This window comes from Leptopilina heterotoma, unplaced genomic scaffold, assembly GCF_015476425.1.
Source record: "Leptopilina heterotoma isolate Lh14 unplaced genomic scaffold, ASM1547642v1 Lhet_350, whole genome shotgun sequence".
Lineage (NCBI taxonomy): Eukaryota > Metazoa > Arthropoda > Insecta > Hymenoptera > Figitidae > Leptopilina > Leptopilina heterotoma.
In genome coordinates, this window is record NW_025111032.1 from 895,615 (window position 1) to 913,536 (window position 17,922).

Genomic DNA, 17,922 nt, shown 5'->3' on the forward strand with positions numbered 1-17,922 from the left:
GTTTACAAATTTATTCTGCTTTGGCATTGAGTTTGTCATAATTTTGCAATATTGATAATAAAAACGTCTGTTCTTTACAGCAATATAAAGATAAAAATAAATTTGTAGATAGACACAATCGATAAATAGACACAAATAAGTAAAAAAGAATGTATTTTTAAAAAATAAATTTATTAGTTTTTGAAAATTTCTTCATTATTATAATAATACTAAAGCTAATAGTATACAATTTATACCTTAATATTTAATATTGATAAAATAATTATATCGCGATCAGAAAGAAAGGCCTAAGAAGAAAACATTTATAGGTTATGTTCATGATCGTTTTTCAAGGCCATCGCAATTGGTTCGCGAACGCAATGTGTTAGAAGAGGACAGAAACATATTCCTATTCTTTTCTATCTTATATATTGCGTTCGAGGAAGTAATTAGAGCTTAATATGCGGGCTTTACTTAAAACATAACCTATAAAGGTTTCATTAGGCCCTTTATTTCATGTCGAGTTGCAATTATATTAAAAATAGCTTTTCACATATACTACTAGTTTTTTTAAAAATCGTATATTTTTTGTTTAGATATCTGTTTGAAGAATGACAAAGTTTTTTTTTTATCTCTGTACTAAAATGATGAAATTTTATTGGGCAATTTCTAATACTTTTAAAAACGATGCGTACCCCTCCAAAAATAGATTTGGATTCTCCAAGGCACTCCAAGGTGACATTATGATTTAAAAGCACTGACACAACCGCAAGCATTACTTCAGTCTTAATTTAACCGTCTTTACTGCGTCTTAAATATTTTCGATTTGCAATTAATTACAATATATATATACTGACAAAAAAATTAGGTAAGTTCGACTTAATTGATAAATACCTATCAGTATTTTTATTATTAAGGATCACTTGACTATTCTATTCTAATATTTAACTATATTCTTTTAAAATAAAAATTAACAGTTATATTAGTATTAAAATATACAATTATCTTAATTTATATTCATTTTTTATACACTTATCTCATGATTAGAATTTACTTCACACTCGGAATTCATTTTCTTCACTGTACAAACAAATTTCTGTTATTTTATTACCACCATTAACCACAAAGCTTATAGATTGTGCGATGGTATCACATTTGGGTCAAGCTATTAAGGCCTATAAGCACAACTGCATCGCGAACGCAAAACATGAGTTAGAAAAGGACAGAGATATATTTGTGTCCTTTTCTGTCTCATGCATTTCGTTTGCGAACATTTTAAGTTTTTTTAAAAAAAAGCTTTTTTTTTCAGCATCTACAGATCATTGAGGAAGGAAAACAAACAAACTTGAAGAGTGCGGTACTCCTCGTATAATAAAATTAACTTGTTCGATTTTATTAGAAAAGAAAAATATACATTTTAAGAAAACATTAATAGTACAAAATATAAATACCAAAAAATCATAAAGAATGAATACCAAATTACTTTTGTGTATTTTTTTTATTTTCTTACTCAACGACATTGAAGCTGCATATAAAGGGAACACTAGTTTTGTTAATGATATAGACGGAGTAGGAATTTTAGACAGTCATCCTTGTTGTGTATGTTGTTTGTCTATTAATGTAAAAGACAAAAGTCAATGTGGTAGTGATTGCGATTGCTGCGTGGCAGTTAGAGATTGTCAGCCATGTTGTTGCTGTTGCACAAATGAAAGCGATTGTACAGATTGTTATGGCGTGAATTGTGCAAGTGCTGATTGTAATCCCGAATCTGGATATTACGAAGGATGTTAGTAAAAAAAATAACTTTCCAATGCAAAAGATAAAACTAAGAAAATAAAAATTGTAAACATATTCTAGATATGAAATATATACTTTTTATAAAAATGAAAATACTGAAAAAATTTTATTTTCTCTTTGAATAAGGTTGTAACTGAGATAATTTATCTAGATCGGGTAAGGGTTTTATTATATATTATTTATTATTATTTATATAAGCTTGAAATTCGAAAACCAAAATTCATAGGGAGGAGAAAAGCAGCGATATCGGTCTATCTCCCTTGCACTTATTTTCGACTCGACAATGGGAGTGGACGGACCCTTATACATGCGCACAGCGTGGTTGAGCGTGGTCAATTATTTACCGACATTGGTGAAGCCTGGATCCTGAAAATAGATGGACCATGGTGTACATAACACAGCATTTGGTTATGTTTGTGTTTACAAAACTAATGTGTTTTTAATAGTGTAGTGTTTTTAAACTCAAATTTTAAAAAACATATACATTTATGTAAGTACCTTTAATAATAAATTTGTTTATTAGATTCAAGAAAATATAAATAAACTCATGCGAGAAATATAAATACTTCAAAGTTTGCAATAATTCTCTGGGTATTCTTAGAACAGAAAATTTAAAGGTTCTCGATAGATCAAGAACCTTTAAATTTTATGTCCCTATGATTATTTGCCAACTTAAAATATTTGAATAAAATAAAAAAATTATTTGTAATAATGTAATATTTTAGTTAAAACTTGAATCAAGAAAATAAATTCATATTGTGCCTCATAATTTGAGATTATGGCATTATGGTCCTAATGAAGTTATTAAATATTACTAAATATTATTAAATATAAATTTAACCTTATTTATGCCATTAAAAAAATTTTGTCACATATTAAAACGCGTGTTGTGCTTTAAATTGTTAAACTCATTACAGTTTGTTGCAATCCGTTCAATTTGGAGTAAAACTTATAAATATAAAGGTTATACAAAATTTAAGTATGATCTTGTATGATATTAATTTTAAGAAAATTTTACTTCAAAATAAATTTTATTTATTTTAACCGCACGAAGTAATTTTAACACATCAAATTTCAAAAAGATAATAATTTTCATGATAAAATTAATTTTTTAATATTAGTTCACAATCTTTGTCGGCATATATAAAATAAATAATTAGTTTAATAATTTCTTTATAAATTTAAAAAATTTACTAACTTTAATTTGTTAAAGCAAATTATCAAAATAAACGAAAATTATCAGAAAAACTATTTATTTAGTACTTGCACAGTATTACAAACATCTTTTTCTTTTATCTTTTGTGGAAAAACAAGAATTTTCATGAAACCTTTTAAAATTGATTTATCTTGAAATTATAAATATATAAATATATTTAATATATTTTAATATATTTAATATATTTTAATATATTTAATATATTTTAATATATTTTAATATATTTAATATATTTTAATATATTTTAATATATTTAATCAATATGTTTAAAAATTGATTGGTTAAATTTCATAATTCTGACCGTCATTTTGAATTTTGATAAACTGACATCGGATTCGTAATCATCGACCCCAAAAACCCCCGAGTAACCATTTTCAAGTATAGATTTGATTAAATTTTAAAAAATTTTCTGTCCGCCATATTGGATCCGCCATTTTGAATTTTGAAAAACTGACATCAGATTCGTAATTAGCGACCCCAAAAACCCCTGAGTAACAATTTCCAAATAAATTTGATAAGAATTCTAATTTTTTTTAATTTTACCGCCATTTTGTTTCTTGTGAATTATGGAAACAAATTTAGTGGGCAATAAGCATATTTTATGATGACCTTCAAACGTTCCCAAGTTCCATTCAATTCTAAGTGATACACCGTAAAATTATTTAAAATTTTTAATTTACATTAGTTTTAGCTCTCAGTCGGTTTTTCTTGCGGAAATAAAAAATGACAGGGGTTAATTTTTGATTTTAGGACTATTTTTAAATGAAGTTATAGGGGTCGTCCATATACCACGTGGTCAGTTTTTCAAAGATTTTTGACCCCCCCCCCTCCTCCCTTGTGGACACAAAAATACATGGGATCGTGGACATTTTCAAACTTTTTTTTACCCCCTCCCACCCCCCAAAAGTGTTCACGTGGTATATGGACGACCCCTTATCACTTTCGATCAATTAGTTATTTTAAACAATACATATCGTATTTTTCTAAAGAGAAAAGTGATTCTTTTTGACTGCATGAAGATTGAGATGAAGGGGTTGATTTTTAATTATAAGGGTTGTTCGTTAAATATTATTATGTCTTATTATGTTGGAATTGCCTTCAATTATATTCTTGAAAAATCTTACCGGACATTTGATTTATAAATATAAGTTTCGCAGAATATAAATTTTAGGAGTTGGGCATAAGGATGGATACCCCATATGATTCATTACCGTTTATTTTTAGATTTACAAACACTTCAAGTGCATAATGATGTAATTTTGTCTTTATTTTACAATATTTAATTTTGCCAAAAAGCTAAAAAATCCCGAAATTTAAAAAAATCGACTGAGAGCCTGCGGGGATCTTTGGTACACAAGCACAAAATTCTCACCACGTCTAATGTAATATCACTAATTTTCCTTTTCTTTCCATGCATTTTTTTAGGTTTACAATATGATGATATATCAACCTTGAAAGCTAATCTCCATTTCACCATCACAATGTCTATCTATCCTCGCCTAAATCCTGGCATATATCGCCCAGAACATCAGGAGCAGAGATTAACCCGAGATGCTATGAAACGCTACCTACGCGACAGAAGTGACATGATTATTATCGTTTTACATGCAAAAGTTGCACAAAAATCTTACGGTAATGAAAAACGTTTCTTCTGTCCTCCACCCTGTATCTATTTATTCGGCGATGGTTGGCGAATGAGGCAGGAGCAAATGCTCAGAGAAGGTGAATCCGAACAATCATCGCAATTATGCACCTTCATTGGAATTGGAAATTCCGATCAGGACGTACAACAACTCGATCTCAATAATGGTAAAAAGTATTGCGCCGCCAAAACACTATACATCTCCGATACGGACAAGAGAAAACATTTTATGCTCTCCGTTAAAATGTTTTATGGCACTGGTCACGATATTGGAGTATTTCACAGTAAACGAATAAAGGTTATATCGAAACCTTCGAAGAAGAAGCAATCGTTGAAGAATACGGATCTTTGCATAGCAAGTGGAACGAAAGTGGCCCTCTTTAATCGTTTACGTTCACAAACGGTTAGCACAAGGTATTTACATGTTGAAAATGGTAATTTTCATGCGAGTTCAACACAATGGGGTGCTTTTACAATTCATCTTTTGGAGGACGACGAGAGTGAATCTGAGGAATTTCAGGTGCAACACGGATATATTCATTATGGCAGTACGGTGAAGTTAGTGTGTTCAGTGACTGGAATGGCCTTACCGAGGTTAGTGATCCGTAAGGTTGATAAACAAATGGCGAACATTGAGGCCGATGATCCAGTTTCGCAACTACATAAATGTGCCTTTTATATGAAAGACACGGAACATTTGTATTTGGGTCTTTCGCAGGAGAGGATTATTCAGTTTCAAGCAACTCCATCGCCGAGGGAGGCGAACAAGGAGATGATTAATGATGGTGCATGCTGGACAATCATCAGTACCGATAAGGCTGAGTATAAATTTTTTGAAGGAATGGGTCCAGTCCGTTCGCCAGTGACACCAGTGCCACTTGTTCACAGTTTGCACCTGAATGGTGGTGGTGAAGTGGCAATGCTCGAATTAACCGGTGATAATTTTACCCCGAATCTTCGCGTTTGGTTCGGTGATATTGAAGCTGAGACGATGTACAGATGCCAGGAGAGTATGCTCTGCGTTGTTCCGGATGTATCGCTCTTTAGGGACGAATGGCTTTGGGATCGTCAACCAAAACAAGTTCCAGTGTCACTGGTGCGAAATGATGGTATTATCTACGCGACTGGTTTAACATTCACCAGTACACCAGAAGCGGGACCTCGTCAACACTGTCCTCCTGCTGAAGAAATTATGCGAGCGCCTCATTCTCATCATAATCAAGCAAGTATGCCACCGAGTATAGCCGATGTTCCCTGGAGTACATATCCGTCAGCACAAGGTCATCATCTCTGATAATTCGACTCCCAAGAACCAAAGTTCCTTAATTACACAATTTTACTCAAATTTACTTTAATTCAGCCATCTGTGTTCAAACAGTGAAGTGTAAAAGTGACCAGTCTTTATAGCATTCGTGACAAGATGATAGTTATCATAGATATTAGTTTCCAAAAATAATTTGGATTGTGAAATGCAGACCTCCCGAATTTACAAGTATACTAGATGGTAAATTATATGCAATGACAAGTGGACTAATTTATAGAAAGTTAAATAAACCCATTAATAATATTAATATAGAGAAAACAAAGCCATATTAAAAAATAAACATATTAAAAATAGGACATAAAGAGTTGAAACATTTTCGAAGTTGAGAAAAATTGAGGCTGTTTTCTGCGGCAATTAATGAAACAACTGCTGTGATTTGTGTGTCTTTTTTCTAAATGCTTTTCATAATAAAACAAAAAGAGTTACTAAGGAATGAATGTAGTGTGTATATTGTATTTTTAATTCTATTCACAGCGAAAAAGTGTGATCACCCTTATTACAAATGTATGACTTGAAAAATTACACTAATTTTAAAAAATTGAAACAGCGATCAAATATACTCTTTTGTTTATCCCTTATTTACTCCACTAAAAATAACCATTTTACAAAAATGCAAAATTTCTTTTTATGTATTAGATTTTTTCTTCCGTTGTTGAAGTTTGTTAATATTCTTTTAATCGATTATCTGAAGAGTAATAAATGAAACACTATTCCAATAGTTGTGCAACGTTTCGGTGTCTTGGTTTGACATCATCATCAGGCCACTTTATTAAACAAAGACGGCTTCAAGACCGGCAAGGAGTTTCACCATTTTATTGACACTTCTAAACAAGGTTGAGTCGCTTAATTTTTGTTCCTCGCATAGATTAAAGGCCATTGTGCAATAAATGTTTAACCTAATGGAAATTGTAGGAATGAGTTAGACAAGGATAGAGATAGGATCTACGTCAATTGGAATTAAGAATGAGGCGTTCCAACCGTGTTTGGATCTGCGAAAGCAGAATCGAAACGTAACCGGAATCTGAAGCTTTTCTCTGTTGGCTACTGCTATCTGAAATCGCATTCTCAACGCATTTTGTGAGTATATTTTTTTCGTAAAATTATATGACATTTGAGTTTGTATTCATCGATGTTACTTTTAGAATAATAAGTAAATACTTATATCACTCTTTCCATTCTTTAATATTTCTAAATTGTATAACAATTATATCATAATTTGAAAATGTTGTCAAAAGAAATGACGTCCATAAAATTTTGAGGTTATAATTTTTATCATCATTTGTAGCAAATCGTTAATGATTTCTAATATTAGATTTTGAATTTATCATAATTGGATGTTAATTATAGCTCTTTAAAATGGATTTTAACAAGTTGAACGTAAAATAACTCGCATGATGAAGTAGTTAGAAAAATTAAACGACTATAAGAAGTTACAAATTTTTGACAAGTATTTTAAGCTAGAATCATGGCTAAAATATAATTTTTAAAAACAATCAAAAAATGTCTATAATATCTTAAAAAGTTTTATTTTTCATGAGATTTTATAATAAACTGTTGCAAATAAATTGTAACGTGCTCTTAAAACTTTATACCTGAGAAGCAAAGAATTTTAGGTTATGTTTGTAATTTTTATAATGAAAATACACAAAGGAAATCAATTCTCAATATAAATCACTGATATTTCAGTTTTCCATATATCTAAACTAATTAATAAAATCTAATTTTTGTTTATAAAATTAAACACAGAAACTTTTAATTTAAGTAAAAATAACACGAACATAACCTTTAAATTATTTGCTCTTTGGGTACCTTGGGTTCGTTTCTTTGAAGAGTCATATATTTATTTAATTTAAAAAATATTACTTTTAAACGAAAACATTTTTAAAAAATTCTATTTACAGAATTTTAAAAATTATATTCATTAATTAAAAATAAAATACAAACATTTTTAATACTTTATACATTTATTATACATACATATAAATATATACAAATTCATTATAAAATTAATCCTATTATTCCAAATACATGTTTTTAAAAATAATTCTGAATAAAAATATTTAATTTCATTTATATTAAAAAAGCAAAAAATAAAAAATTTACAAATAATTAAATCTTCATAAATAGTTAAATTTTTCTAAAATTGATTCTTTCGTTAAAATTATAATTATTTTTTATAAAAAAGAAAGATATTAACTAACATACAATTTTTTCACAGTTTGATAAATATTTAAATACTCTAAAAATACAATAAAACGTATATTGTTTCGTAAAAAAAAATACCTCATATAGAATTCGAATTTCGTGGTAGAAAATCACGAAAAAGTACATAAATAGTTAAAAGTAATTTGTTTTTTTATAATTTATTGTAATTATTATTATTAAGATTTTTTACTATACTTTAAACAAAAACACAGCCGTTTGATCTATTTGACTTACTTTGTGTGTTATGCACTGTCTTTGGAAGACAAAAAATAAAATAATAATTGTAAACGTAATCGAAAGTAATTAAAGTTAAATTCAAATAGAAATGTTAATTTTAAAATAAAAATAATTATAACAATTTTTAAATTATTTTATATTTTTATAATTATTTTTATTTCGAAATTAACATTTCGATTTGAATTTAAATTCAAAATTGTTAACGAAATGTTTTAGAAAGCTGAAAAACTACAAAACTTTTGTTTAGTAAAATTTTCTTTTCGAAAGTTTCGTTGACAAAAATAAATTTAAAAATAAAACATTCTTCAGTAAAAAACTATAAATGGTGGAATTTTTGTTTTGTTGAAAATTCTATCTGTAAGAAACATTTTTATGCTTCTGAAATTTCTTTAACCGAAAAATATTTTTTTTATAAGAAAAAAATACGAACTATTAATAAATATAATTTTTTTTGGTAGAAAATATTTTTCGGCACTAAAATTTACGATTTCGTTTAGAATTATTAGTAAATCTATATTACAATAAATTTTTGAATACTTATAAAGTTTAGTACATTGAGAAAACATGTTTGAATATAAAATATATTTTTCTTTAATAGACAGTCAAGGAAAAATTATGTTTCATTGGAATTATTATCTTGATTATTATGTCAAGATAATTTATTTTAATTTTATCGTGAATTTCGAAAAGGAATCAACTCTCAAAAACCGTTAGAGACATTTTCACTATTAATTATTATATAAAAGTGAGAATTACACTTTTTTAAGTTGAGCCCTTTTCGAAATTAACGATTCAATTCGCAGTTTTCTCGAAAATATCAAATTGATACTAAAATGTATCAACTTGATACCAAAACGTGGATCAAATAAAAAATTGATCTAAGCTTTGTGTATCAAATTGATACACTTTAGTATCAATTTGTTACTTTCAAGAAAACTGTGTTAAAGAACATTGTTTAATTGAAACATATTTTTTGATTGACGTATTTTTTGATCTGTGAGGTAAACAAACAGTTTTCTCAGTGTAGAGAAATTTTTGCAAAATTCAAAGTACCTTAATACTTTTTCATCGCCCGTCGTCCTTTCAAGGAGAAGGAATAATCGCTCTCAGTTTCGTCAGAAACGGAATCTTCAAACCAAGTTCTACTCGAAGCTAGTGAGTCAAATAGAGAGTCAGTTTTTAGCGATCGACTTGAATATCCCGATTCTATGATTGCACATTCCTCGAGTTGTAAAAATTTCTTCATCGCCACCATTTGTTGTGCTTCGAATGCTTCTAAATTTTTTTCCCCAAGTGACTTCCTGGCACAATTGGTGGTTTTTTCCAGTTTCTGAATAGAAGACCTTCTTTGTTGTCCTCTTATTTCTTGTTCGGTCATGCTCAAAAATCTGCTTGCCCTATCAATGTACTCCTGCTTTACTGGAATCCATTGGACGCCATTTTTTGTGTTATTAGTGCTAGTGGTGGTAGTGGTGGTGGTTTTTTTGGGAGTTGTTGATTGTTTTCTAAATGGACTTCTAATATTGCTCTTTAGAGTTGAAGTCGCTGGTACTTTGGCTGTTCCGATCTCAGATCCCTTGTAGGATAGTGAGATTGACGAGAGGGAGGCTGCAGAGTTTGACTCGATGTCACTTACGCTTTCAGTTGTGCTTCCACTTCCGCTTCCAGTCACGCTTCCACTTATACTTCCAGATACCCTTCCGCTTCCACTTCTACTTCCAGTTCCGCTTCCACTGACACTTCCCATTTCAATTTCTTCCGGAACTTGTCTTTGCATTTTCTTCAACTGAAACAAAATTATATTTAAATTATTTTTATAAAAGGTAATAATAATATTTTTATGTTTAAGTTTTCAATTTAGTTTGAAGTCAATTTTAGGACTTGAAGCTATAATTTTAAAACTAAATTTTAAGGTAAAGTTTTAATATTAAGCATTTGTGAAATGTAACCAATTAAAGATTACTTGATATTTTTTCTAGGCGAAACACTACAGAGTTATCAAAGGATCAACAACGAAGAGAAATTGACGACAGTTTTCTACCAATGTGAGAGAAAACTAAACGTTAATATATCAACACTTCTGAAAAACGAAGAGGGGTTTTTTTTTAAATCTGAGCTAATACCTTAATAAAACTGATCAAATCAGTTTAACAGGCAGATAAAAACCATATGTGGATCTTCAGCTGGACATAACCTTTTAATTTGTTTAGTCAAACCATTTAGTTATTTCAGGGATCACAGTGAATTTTTTTCATATAATATTAGGTAAAAAAGGGGACTTTATTTTTCAGAAAGGGTTTAGGGTTTTATTTTAACTAAAACTTTTAGTTTAGGGTCAGGCTTTGCCAAACGGATCAGCTAAAATTAAAATAATCAGGGTGGCCACACGTCAGTAAAGTCAAGAAATTTTTTAATTGTATATAATTGAGAAACTTATCTTTAAAAAATTATTGAAAAATTAATTGTAAGAATTTGTTTATTACAATTTTTTTGGTACCTTAATAATTTAAGACAAAAACATGGACAGTTATTATAAAAAATTGTTATAAAACAATTTGACAATTGTTATAAAAAATTGAATTTTTGCATTTAAATAATTGAATTCTATTTTCTGAAAATCATTTAAAGTAATTGATTTAGAGATGAAGTATAGTTGAAAATTGTAGAAAATAATTGAATTCAGAAAGGGTTATAATTATGTTATTTTTAGAAATTATTAAAATTCATAAATTTTGTCAGAGAAAATAATTTTAATGTCAGTAAACTGTCAGGGAAATTGATAAACTGAAACTTGTGACCATCCTGAAATAATTTTCTTATGTTGAAAAATAAGTAAATTACATACCTGTTGTTCTTTGTATTCAATAATGGACTTCCGTTCGTTTATCAAGTTGTTTATTAAGTTCTTCTTTTTTGTAACCACTGCGTAAAATCGGGGCAATTTCGATCCACATTCCTCGCAAGGTTTGTTGGGATCCATGCCAACTGGTTTCATCTCTCCAACCCAATATGTCGAATTCAAAAAATCTAAACAAACGAATCAAGACGATTTTTATAAAAATTCACAAGGGTTTCTATTTTTAGATCTAACAGGAACTTTAATTGAGATTTATAGAATTGTTAGATGTTTAATTGAATATAATTGAATTTCGAATAGAAATCTTAAAAATTCTTAAATAAATAAGTTTTAAAAATAACAAATTAAAGGCAGAAAATTACATTAAGGGTCGGTTTCATCAACACCGATTAAAAGTTAATCAATGACTTTAATCATTGATTAACTTTTAATCGGAGTTGGTGAAACTGGCCCTAAAAATCTTAAAATTTTGATTGAATCGTGAATTTTAAAAAGGGTTTAATTCTTAAGAGCGTTAGTCATTTTCGCGATTGGACTACATCTTTAATAGTAATTGCATATTTAAAAAAAATAACGTTTCATAAAATTAAAATTATCTTCTCACCTTTCTTTACTTCTCCCGGAGCATTGCCATTTCTTGCCTTAGTCGACATATATGAAGTAGCTGTGGTATTACATGTCGACGGAATCGACATATCGAGTCCAAAGGTTTGTTCCTGATTTGTCCAGGGTGTTGGTTTTAGAGGTGAAGGCCTCTCCAGGGTACTTGTATAGAAAGCAGGTTTCTTTCCAGTATCAGGTGTTGATAATTGCGGAATCTAAAAATAGGTTTTAATTTCTTCAATTTCGTGCTAATTACTATAATACACTACTAATTGTATAATTACTACCTAGTCGGAAAATTGTATTTCGAGAATCGACCGGGAATCACTTTATATTTAAATAACTTTGTTAGTTAAATTAAATTAAATTAATTAATTAAATTAATTAATTAATTAAATTAAATTAATTAAATTAAATTAAATTAAATTAAATTAAATTAATTAAATTAAATTAATTAAATTAAATTAATTAAATTAATTAAATTAAAATAAATTAAAGCTTTAAATTCCGTTAAAATAAATATTCTATACTCACTTTAAAATTATTAACAGGCGTCATGAAGGGTGTACCAATTTTTTTGCAGAACGGCTTCGGTGTAATGACATTCACCAATGAACTATTAAAATAAGACGATTGATTTGATTTATCGTTAGTTGGCGTTTTATTATAACCATCAGAATCATTTAAATTAAATGTACTGTCAAAATTCTCCGTCATTCTATTAATTTCCGAATTCATATTTGAATTAATGTCGATATTTTGTTGATTTTTCTTTAGGATTTTATTTCCTGCTGTTTTATTTGTCAATGGTGATGTTGGTTCAAGGACAATATTAATATTTTGCACTTTTCGTGATGGTGAGATTTTCGGAAAACTATTACTCTTATTGCCCAATTTTGTTTTTTGCGATTTCTCACAATCGTCATTATCTTTAGTTGATGATGATACTGATGACGATGATGATGTTGATGATAATTGCATATTATATTCACTGATGTCAATTGGTTTAACATTCTCCAATGTTATTGGATCTTGAATGGTCTTTTTACATTTTGGTGATAAAATGTTCTTTTGATTTTCAATGGTGATTTGATGTGTATTTGCGTTATTAATTGATGGATATGCGAGTTCAATTTTTGATTTTGGTGTTGTTCTTGTTTCTCTGCTGTAAATGCCTATAAAAGTAGATTTTCATATTTTAAGGTATAAATTTTTATTTAATTATGAAAATTTTTATTTTAGAATAAAATTTTATAAAAAGTAAAAAAAAAAGTTTAATTTTTCTGAAACCCCGAAAAAATAAATAACTTTTGCTTCAAAAAGTAGAAAAATATCAAATTAAAAAACTTGTTCGTAGTTATCTTTCGGAGTTTTGTTTTTTCTTTGTTTTTGTTTTATTTTTATTTATTTATTTTTTTTTTTGAAGTAGATTGATATTAAGTCTTACGAGTAGGATCAGCAATTTCTTCAGTGTGACGAGCTTTTTGTATAACTTGCTTCGAAGTACCCTGTTTCCATGAGGGCTGTCTATAATCAATGGGTGTGTCATTTTTTAGAATTTTCGGTGCCTTAGAATGTTTATTGAGGTACCATTCTGGAATTTCTAATTTTTGCAATGCTTTTTGCACCCTCATTTCTGCCTCTGACATCACACGTTTAGGCTAAACATTAAAAAATTAAATTTCAATTCAATAATTAGTTTATAAAACGTATTTTTAAAAATTTTAAATTAAAAAAAAATTCATCAATTTGAAACTTACAGATTTTGACTGCATTCCCATCATATTATTTTTAATCCACGATGCACTTGACGTCATCTTTTTTCAAAAGAAGCTTTCTTCTGAAACTGAAATAAAAATATTTTTTCATTAATAATTATAAATAATAATAATCAATTAAAATTTAATAATAATAGTAATAATAATGAAATTAAAAACACCCCAAATTTTTAAAATAATATGACACAAAAATAAGTATTTTTTTGTTGCTTTTTCTTCTGTAATGTACAACAAATCGAAAAAAAACTGCTTTTTAAACGAGTCATAAATTTCCATATTGTAATGTTTTTCAAAAATAAAAAGATTATTTTTTAAAGAAGATACATCGTTAAAGACATATTAAATATAAATTTATTCGTACTTTGTTTATAGGATTTAAAATAACTAATAAGTAAAAAATTAAAAAAAGGACATTAAAAAACATACCCTAAATTTTAATTTATAACGCATTAATTACAATTAATAATTAATAATATCAATAATATTATAGGTAATTATAGTTATATTGTATCAAAAAACAGTTTTAACAAAAATTAAATATTAGGTTATCGTTATTATTATAATATAATTAATTAATAGTAAATAAATAATATACATAAATAATAATAATTATTATTATTATATTAAAAAAGCAAAATTAATTTAAAATAAAAAAAATAATATTCTAATTAGAATATTAATCACTTTCTAATTAGAATTCTTCATAATATACATAACTGGACCATATATATAACAAGTGTGAAAATATATTGTAATAAGTGTGACTCGATGTTTACGCTCCTGGTGAAAATGAAACGTAAATACTAAATATCATGAAAATGAAAATTTCGCATTGAAGAAAGTTTTGTGGGTTTTTCCTAAACTGTTGGGACTTTTTCCTCATTGGAAAGGTGTATATACAAAAATCTCACCGTGTAGTTTGTATGTGTATATGAATTTAGGGTTCTCTCTCTTTGCATTATTGTCCTAAGGATAATATATATAAGTGTCTGACGCCAATATCTATATAGTATATAAAAACCCAGGGGGGACTAATCGCGGTGAGGGTTTTTCTCGGGTCCATTTTATGAATCCGGCAGGTCATCGTCTTTACGACCCTCATTTTCACTCAAATAAAAGAATCATAAAACTTAAACGTCATTTTTCTACTGTCGCAATGAAAATAAGCCTCTTAAAAGTTTCAACTTAAAATCCCAGCTGCCCATTTCACCCCCTATATTATATATTTGCATAGTAATTTTACAGGATTTAAAGTCATATTTCCAGTGAAAAATTTCTCAACAAATTTATTTTTACAACTTGTTTCAAAAATTCTCTTTCGCCGCCTACAAGTATTTTGTGTTGTAGAATTCGTAATTTTGTACTTTTCTTTTCATCTAATGTATTATATTTTCAATTTTATTGACAGTGTGAAAAAAGATAAATTAAATTTTCTTTTTTTTTTTAAATAACAAATTGCAAAATGTTTTAACTAATGAATGTTTCATTATCTAAAAGAATTTTTTTTTTTTAAAAAGCAATCATAATCATTCGTTTTGTTTATATTTATTAATTTACTATTTTAATAATAAAAAATAAAAATGTAAATATAAATAAATAAAATGAAATAAGAGAAAATAATATTTATCACAATAATGAATTATTATATTATTATTTTATAATTTTTATAATAAGAAATAAGGTAATAAAATATTAACAAACTATTATTATCATTTTTCTATTTTTTAGCTTCATTTTTATTATTTTTTTTGTTATTATTTTTAGAATTCAAATGTTAATTCCTTTATGAATATTAATGTGTAAATTACATTGTTTGTTTAAATAAATAAATGTAAAATATTTTTACCGTTTATTTAAATTATTTAAAATTTTTCCGGGTTTAAACTTTAAAATTAATTTTTTTCTTTTCTGCACTCATTTGATTAAGATTTTTTGTTTATTATACTCATTTTTAACTATTATTTTTGCCTGAATATAAAATAATTTTTTTAATTTGATTTTGAAAAAGTTTAATTATTTATATAATAATCAAAAATCAAAAATAGTAATAAAAATGTAATAAAAAAAATTACTAAAGTAACGAAAATTGAAGAATTTACTAAATATTGAAAATAAAGAACCATTGATAAAAATAATTTATTAAAAAATTATAAATAATTAATTTGCAGGTGCTTGAAATAAAGAAATATTTTTTAATGATATATTATGAAATATTTTTGTAAATTAGTAACAAACAAAAATATTAAAATTTATAATTGATTTATAGTAAAGAAAATAACTTACATTTTGACTTGAATTGGAAATAAGAATCGCCAAACAATTTCTTAGATTTGAGGAAAATTGCACTTGTAACACATTTATAAATTGATGCACTTTTGAAAACACTGAATCACTGACTTGCAACTCGATGCCAACGCACGACTAAACGGAACTGCGACTAAAAGGAAACTAATTGCTCCTTGCTGAGGACTAAGGCAGGTAGGGTATCCGGTATCCTGAATTTGGCAAATTTTCACAAGACAATGCTCAAAAACCCATTATGCCCTACTACTACCACCTATTGTCTTCTATTAGCCAATCAGAACACTTGCCTACAAATTCAGGTATGTAAGTGGCGTACTTACCCTTTTGCATATAGTTATGAGTTATTTTATACATTTTCGATTTTTAATTTCGGTTTCATTTTCTATGAGAAAATAGAGCAATATAGTAAAATAATTATTATACACTGGGGTTTAAAAAAAATGTTTTTCTTCAAAATTGCTTTTATTTTAAAAAGAGCTTTTTTTGTAATATAAAAAAGGTTTACTTTTCGAAATGTAACTTACTACTTTTTAAAAATTTTTAAAAATTTAAAAATTTAAAAATTTAAAAATTTAAAAATTTAAAAATTTTAAAAAATTTAAATTTTAAGGGGATTTGAACCTTGATGACGTCACAGTTTGTGCAAAGCATTAGTTTTAAATCTGTGACGTCATCATGGTTCAAATGCCCTTAAATAATTTAATAATTTAAATTCTTCTGAAATTAGTTAATTTTTTAAATATATATTTAATTAATTTTTAAAAATAATGGATTTATAGAAGAATTTTAGTTAAAAACACTTTAAAAAAATTGAATTTTTGAGAAATTACAAAATGAATGTAAAAATTCAATTATTTTCAAAAATATAGTAAAAATCTTCGCAAAAATTCAATTATGTTCAAAAAATATTTTAAATTCTCGTCAACATTTCAATTATCTTTATAAATAATAAAATTCTTCTCCAAAATTCAATTATTTTCATAAATATAATAAAAATTCTCCAGGAATTCAATTCAAATTTTTTATAAAATTCTTCACAATAATTAAATTTTATTTTCTAAATGATAAAATTTTTTACAGCGATTCAAATAATTTTCATTAATAATAATAAAATTTTTTTTAGAAATTCTTAGAAAAAAAGGAATTATTCTTAAAAATGTATAATTAAAATTCGGCGAAAGATTTCAATTTAAAAAAAATTGTTAATAAAATTCTTTATGAGAATTCAATTTTCAGAAACATTCAATTATTCAATAAATTATTTATTTTTGTATTTAGGTTCAAATTTTTTAAAAAATTCTCGTCAACATTTCAAATATATTTATAAATAATAAAATAAATTCTTCTCCAAAATTCAATTATTTTTAAAAATTTTCATAAAATTTTTCAAAAGAATTCAATTATTTAAAATTTTAAAAACATTTTTAACAAAATTCTACGCAAACATTTAATTAATAAAAATTTTTACAGGGATTCAATAATTTTCATAAATAATAAAATTCTTCTAAGAAATTCCTCGAAAAATGTAATAATTATTATTCTTAAAAATGTTATTAAAATTCTATGAAAGATTTCAATTTAAAAAAATTTGTTAATAAAATTCTTTATGTGAATTCAATTTTAAGAAATATTCAATTATTCAATAAATTATTTATTTTTGTATTTAAATAATTGAATTCTCGTATAATTTTCTAATATAAAAATTGATTATTTAGAAATGAATTTTAATTAAAATTTTAGATAATATTTAAATATTTAAAGCATTATAACATGAATTTTTATAAATAATTGAATTTTAAAAATGTTTTAAATTAAAAGTTTTGAAAATTTGAATTTTCCATACTTTCAACTAACAATTCGAACTAAAAATGATTTTAAAAAAATTTTTTTTATGCTTTTGCAATATGTTAAAGTTGAATTAATTTTACGTATATTTTTGCAAAGTTTGAAGCAATTTTTACCGTCTACTTTCTAAAATAT

General features: G+C 26.5%; 3 protein-coding genes across 3 annotated transcripts; 2 read left to right on the top strand and 1 right to left on the bottom strand.

Annotated features, from left to right (window-relative positions):
- The first annotated feature begins 682 nt into the window (after positions 1-682).
- LOC122505197 lies at positions 683-1,863 on the top strand. Its single transcript, XM_043616682.1, has 2 exons — positions 683-847; positions 1,289-1,863. The coding sequence occupies exon 2, from the start codon at positions 1,447-1,449 to the stop codon at positions 1,768-1,770; it is 324 nt and encodes a 107-aa protein (XP_043472617.1). The 5' UTR covers positions 683-847; positions 1,289-1,446; the 3' UTR covers positions 1,771-1,863.
- Positions 1,864-2,113: 250 nt separating this feature from the next.
- Positions 2,114-6,502, top strand: LOC122505196 (suppressor of hairless protein-like). The gene is made up of 2 exons (XM_043616680.1): positions 2,114-2,266; positions 4,418-6,502. The coding sequence occupies exon 2, from the start codon at positions 4,474-4,476 to the stop codon at positions 5,926-5,928; it is 1,455 nt and encodes a 484-aa protein (XP_043472615.1). The 5' UTR covers positions 2,114-2,266; positions 4,418-4,473; the 3' UTR covers positions 5,929-6,502.
- Positions 6,503-8,212: 1,710 nt separating this feature from the next.
- LOC122505194 (uncharacterized protein DDB_G0280205-like) lies at positions 8,213-16,128 on the bottom strand. The gene is made up of 7 exons (XM_043616677.1): positions 15,922-16,128; positions 13,621-13,706; positions 13,308-13,521; positions 12,395-13,035; positions 11,862-12,075; positions 11,246-11,427; positions 8,213-10,186 (listed from the first exon to the last, which is right to left on the bottom strand). The coding sequence occupies exons 2-7, from the start codon at positions 13,675-13,677 to the stop codon at positions 9,455-9,457; spliced, it is 2,040 nt and encodes a 679-aa protein (XP_043472612.1). The 5' UTR covers positions 13,678-13,706; positions 15,922-16,128; the 3' UTR covers positions 8,213-9,454.
- Between the last annotated feature and the right edge of the window lie 1,794 nt (positions 16,129-17,922).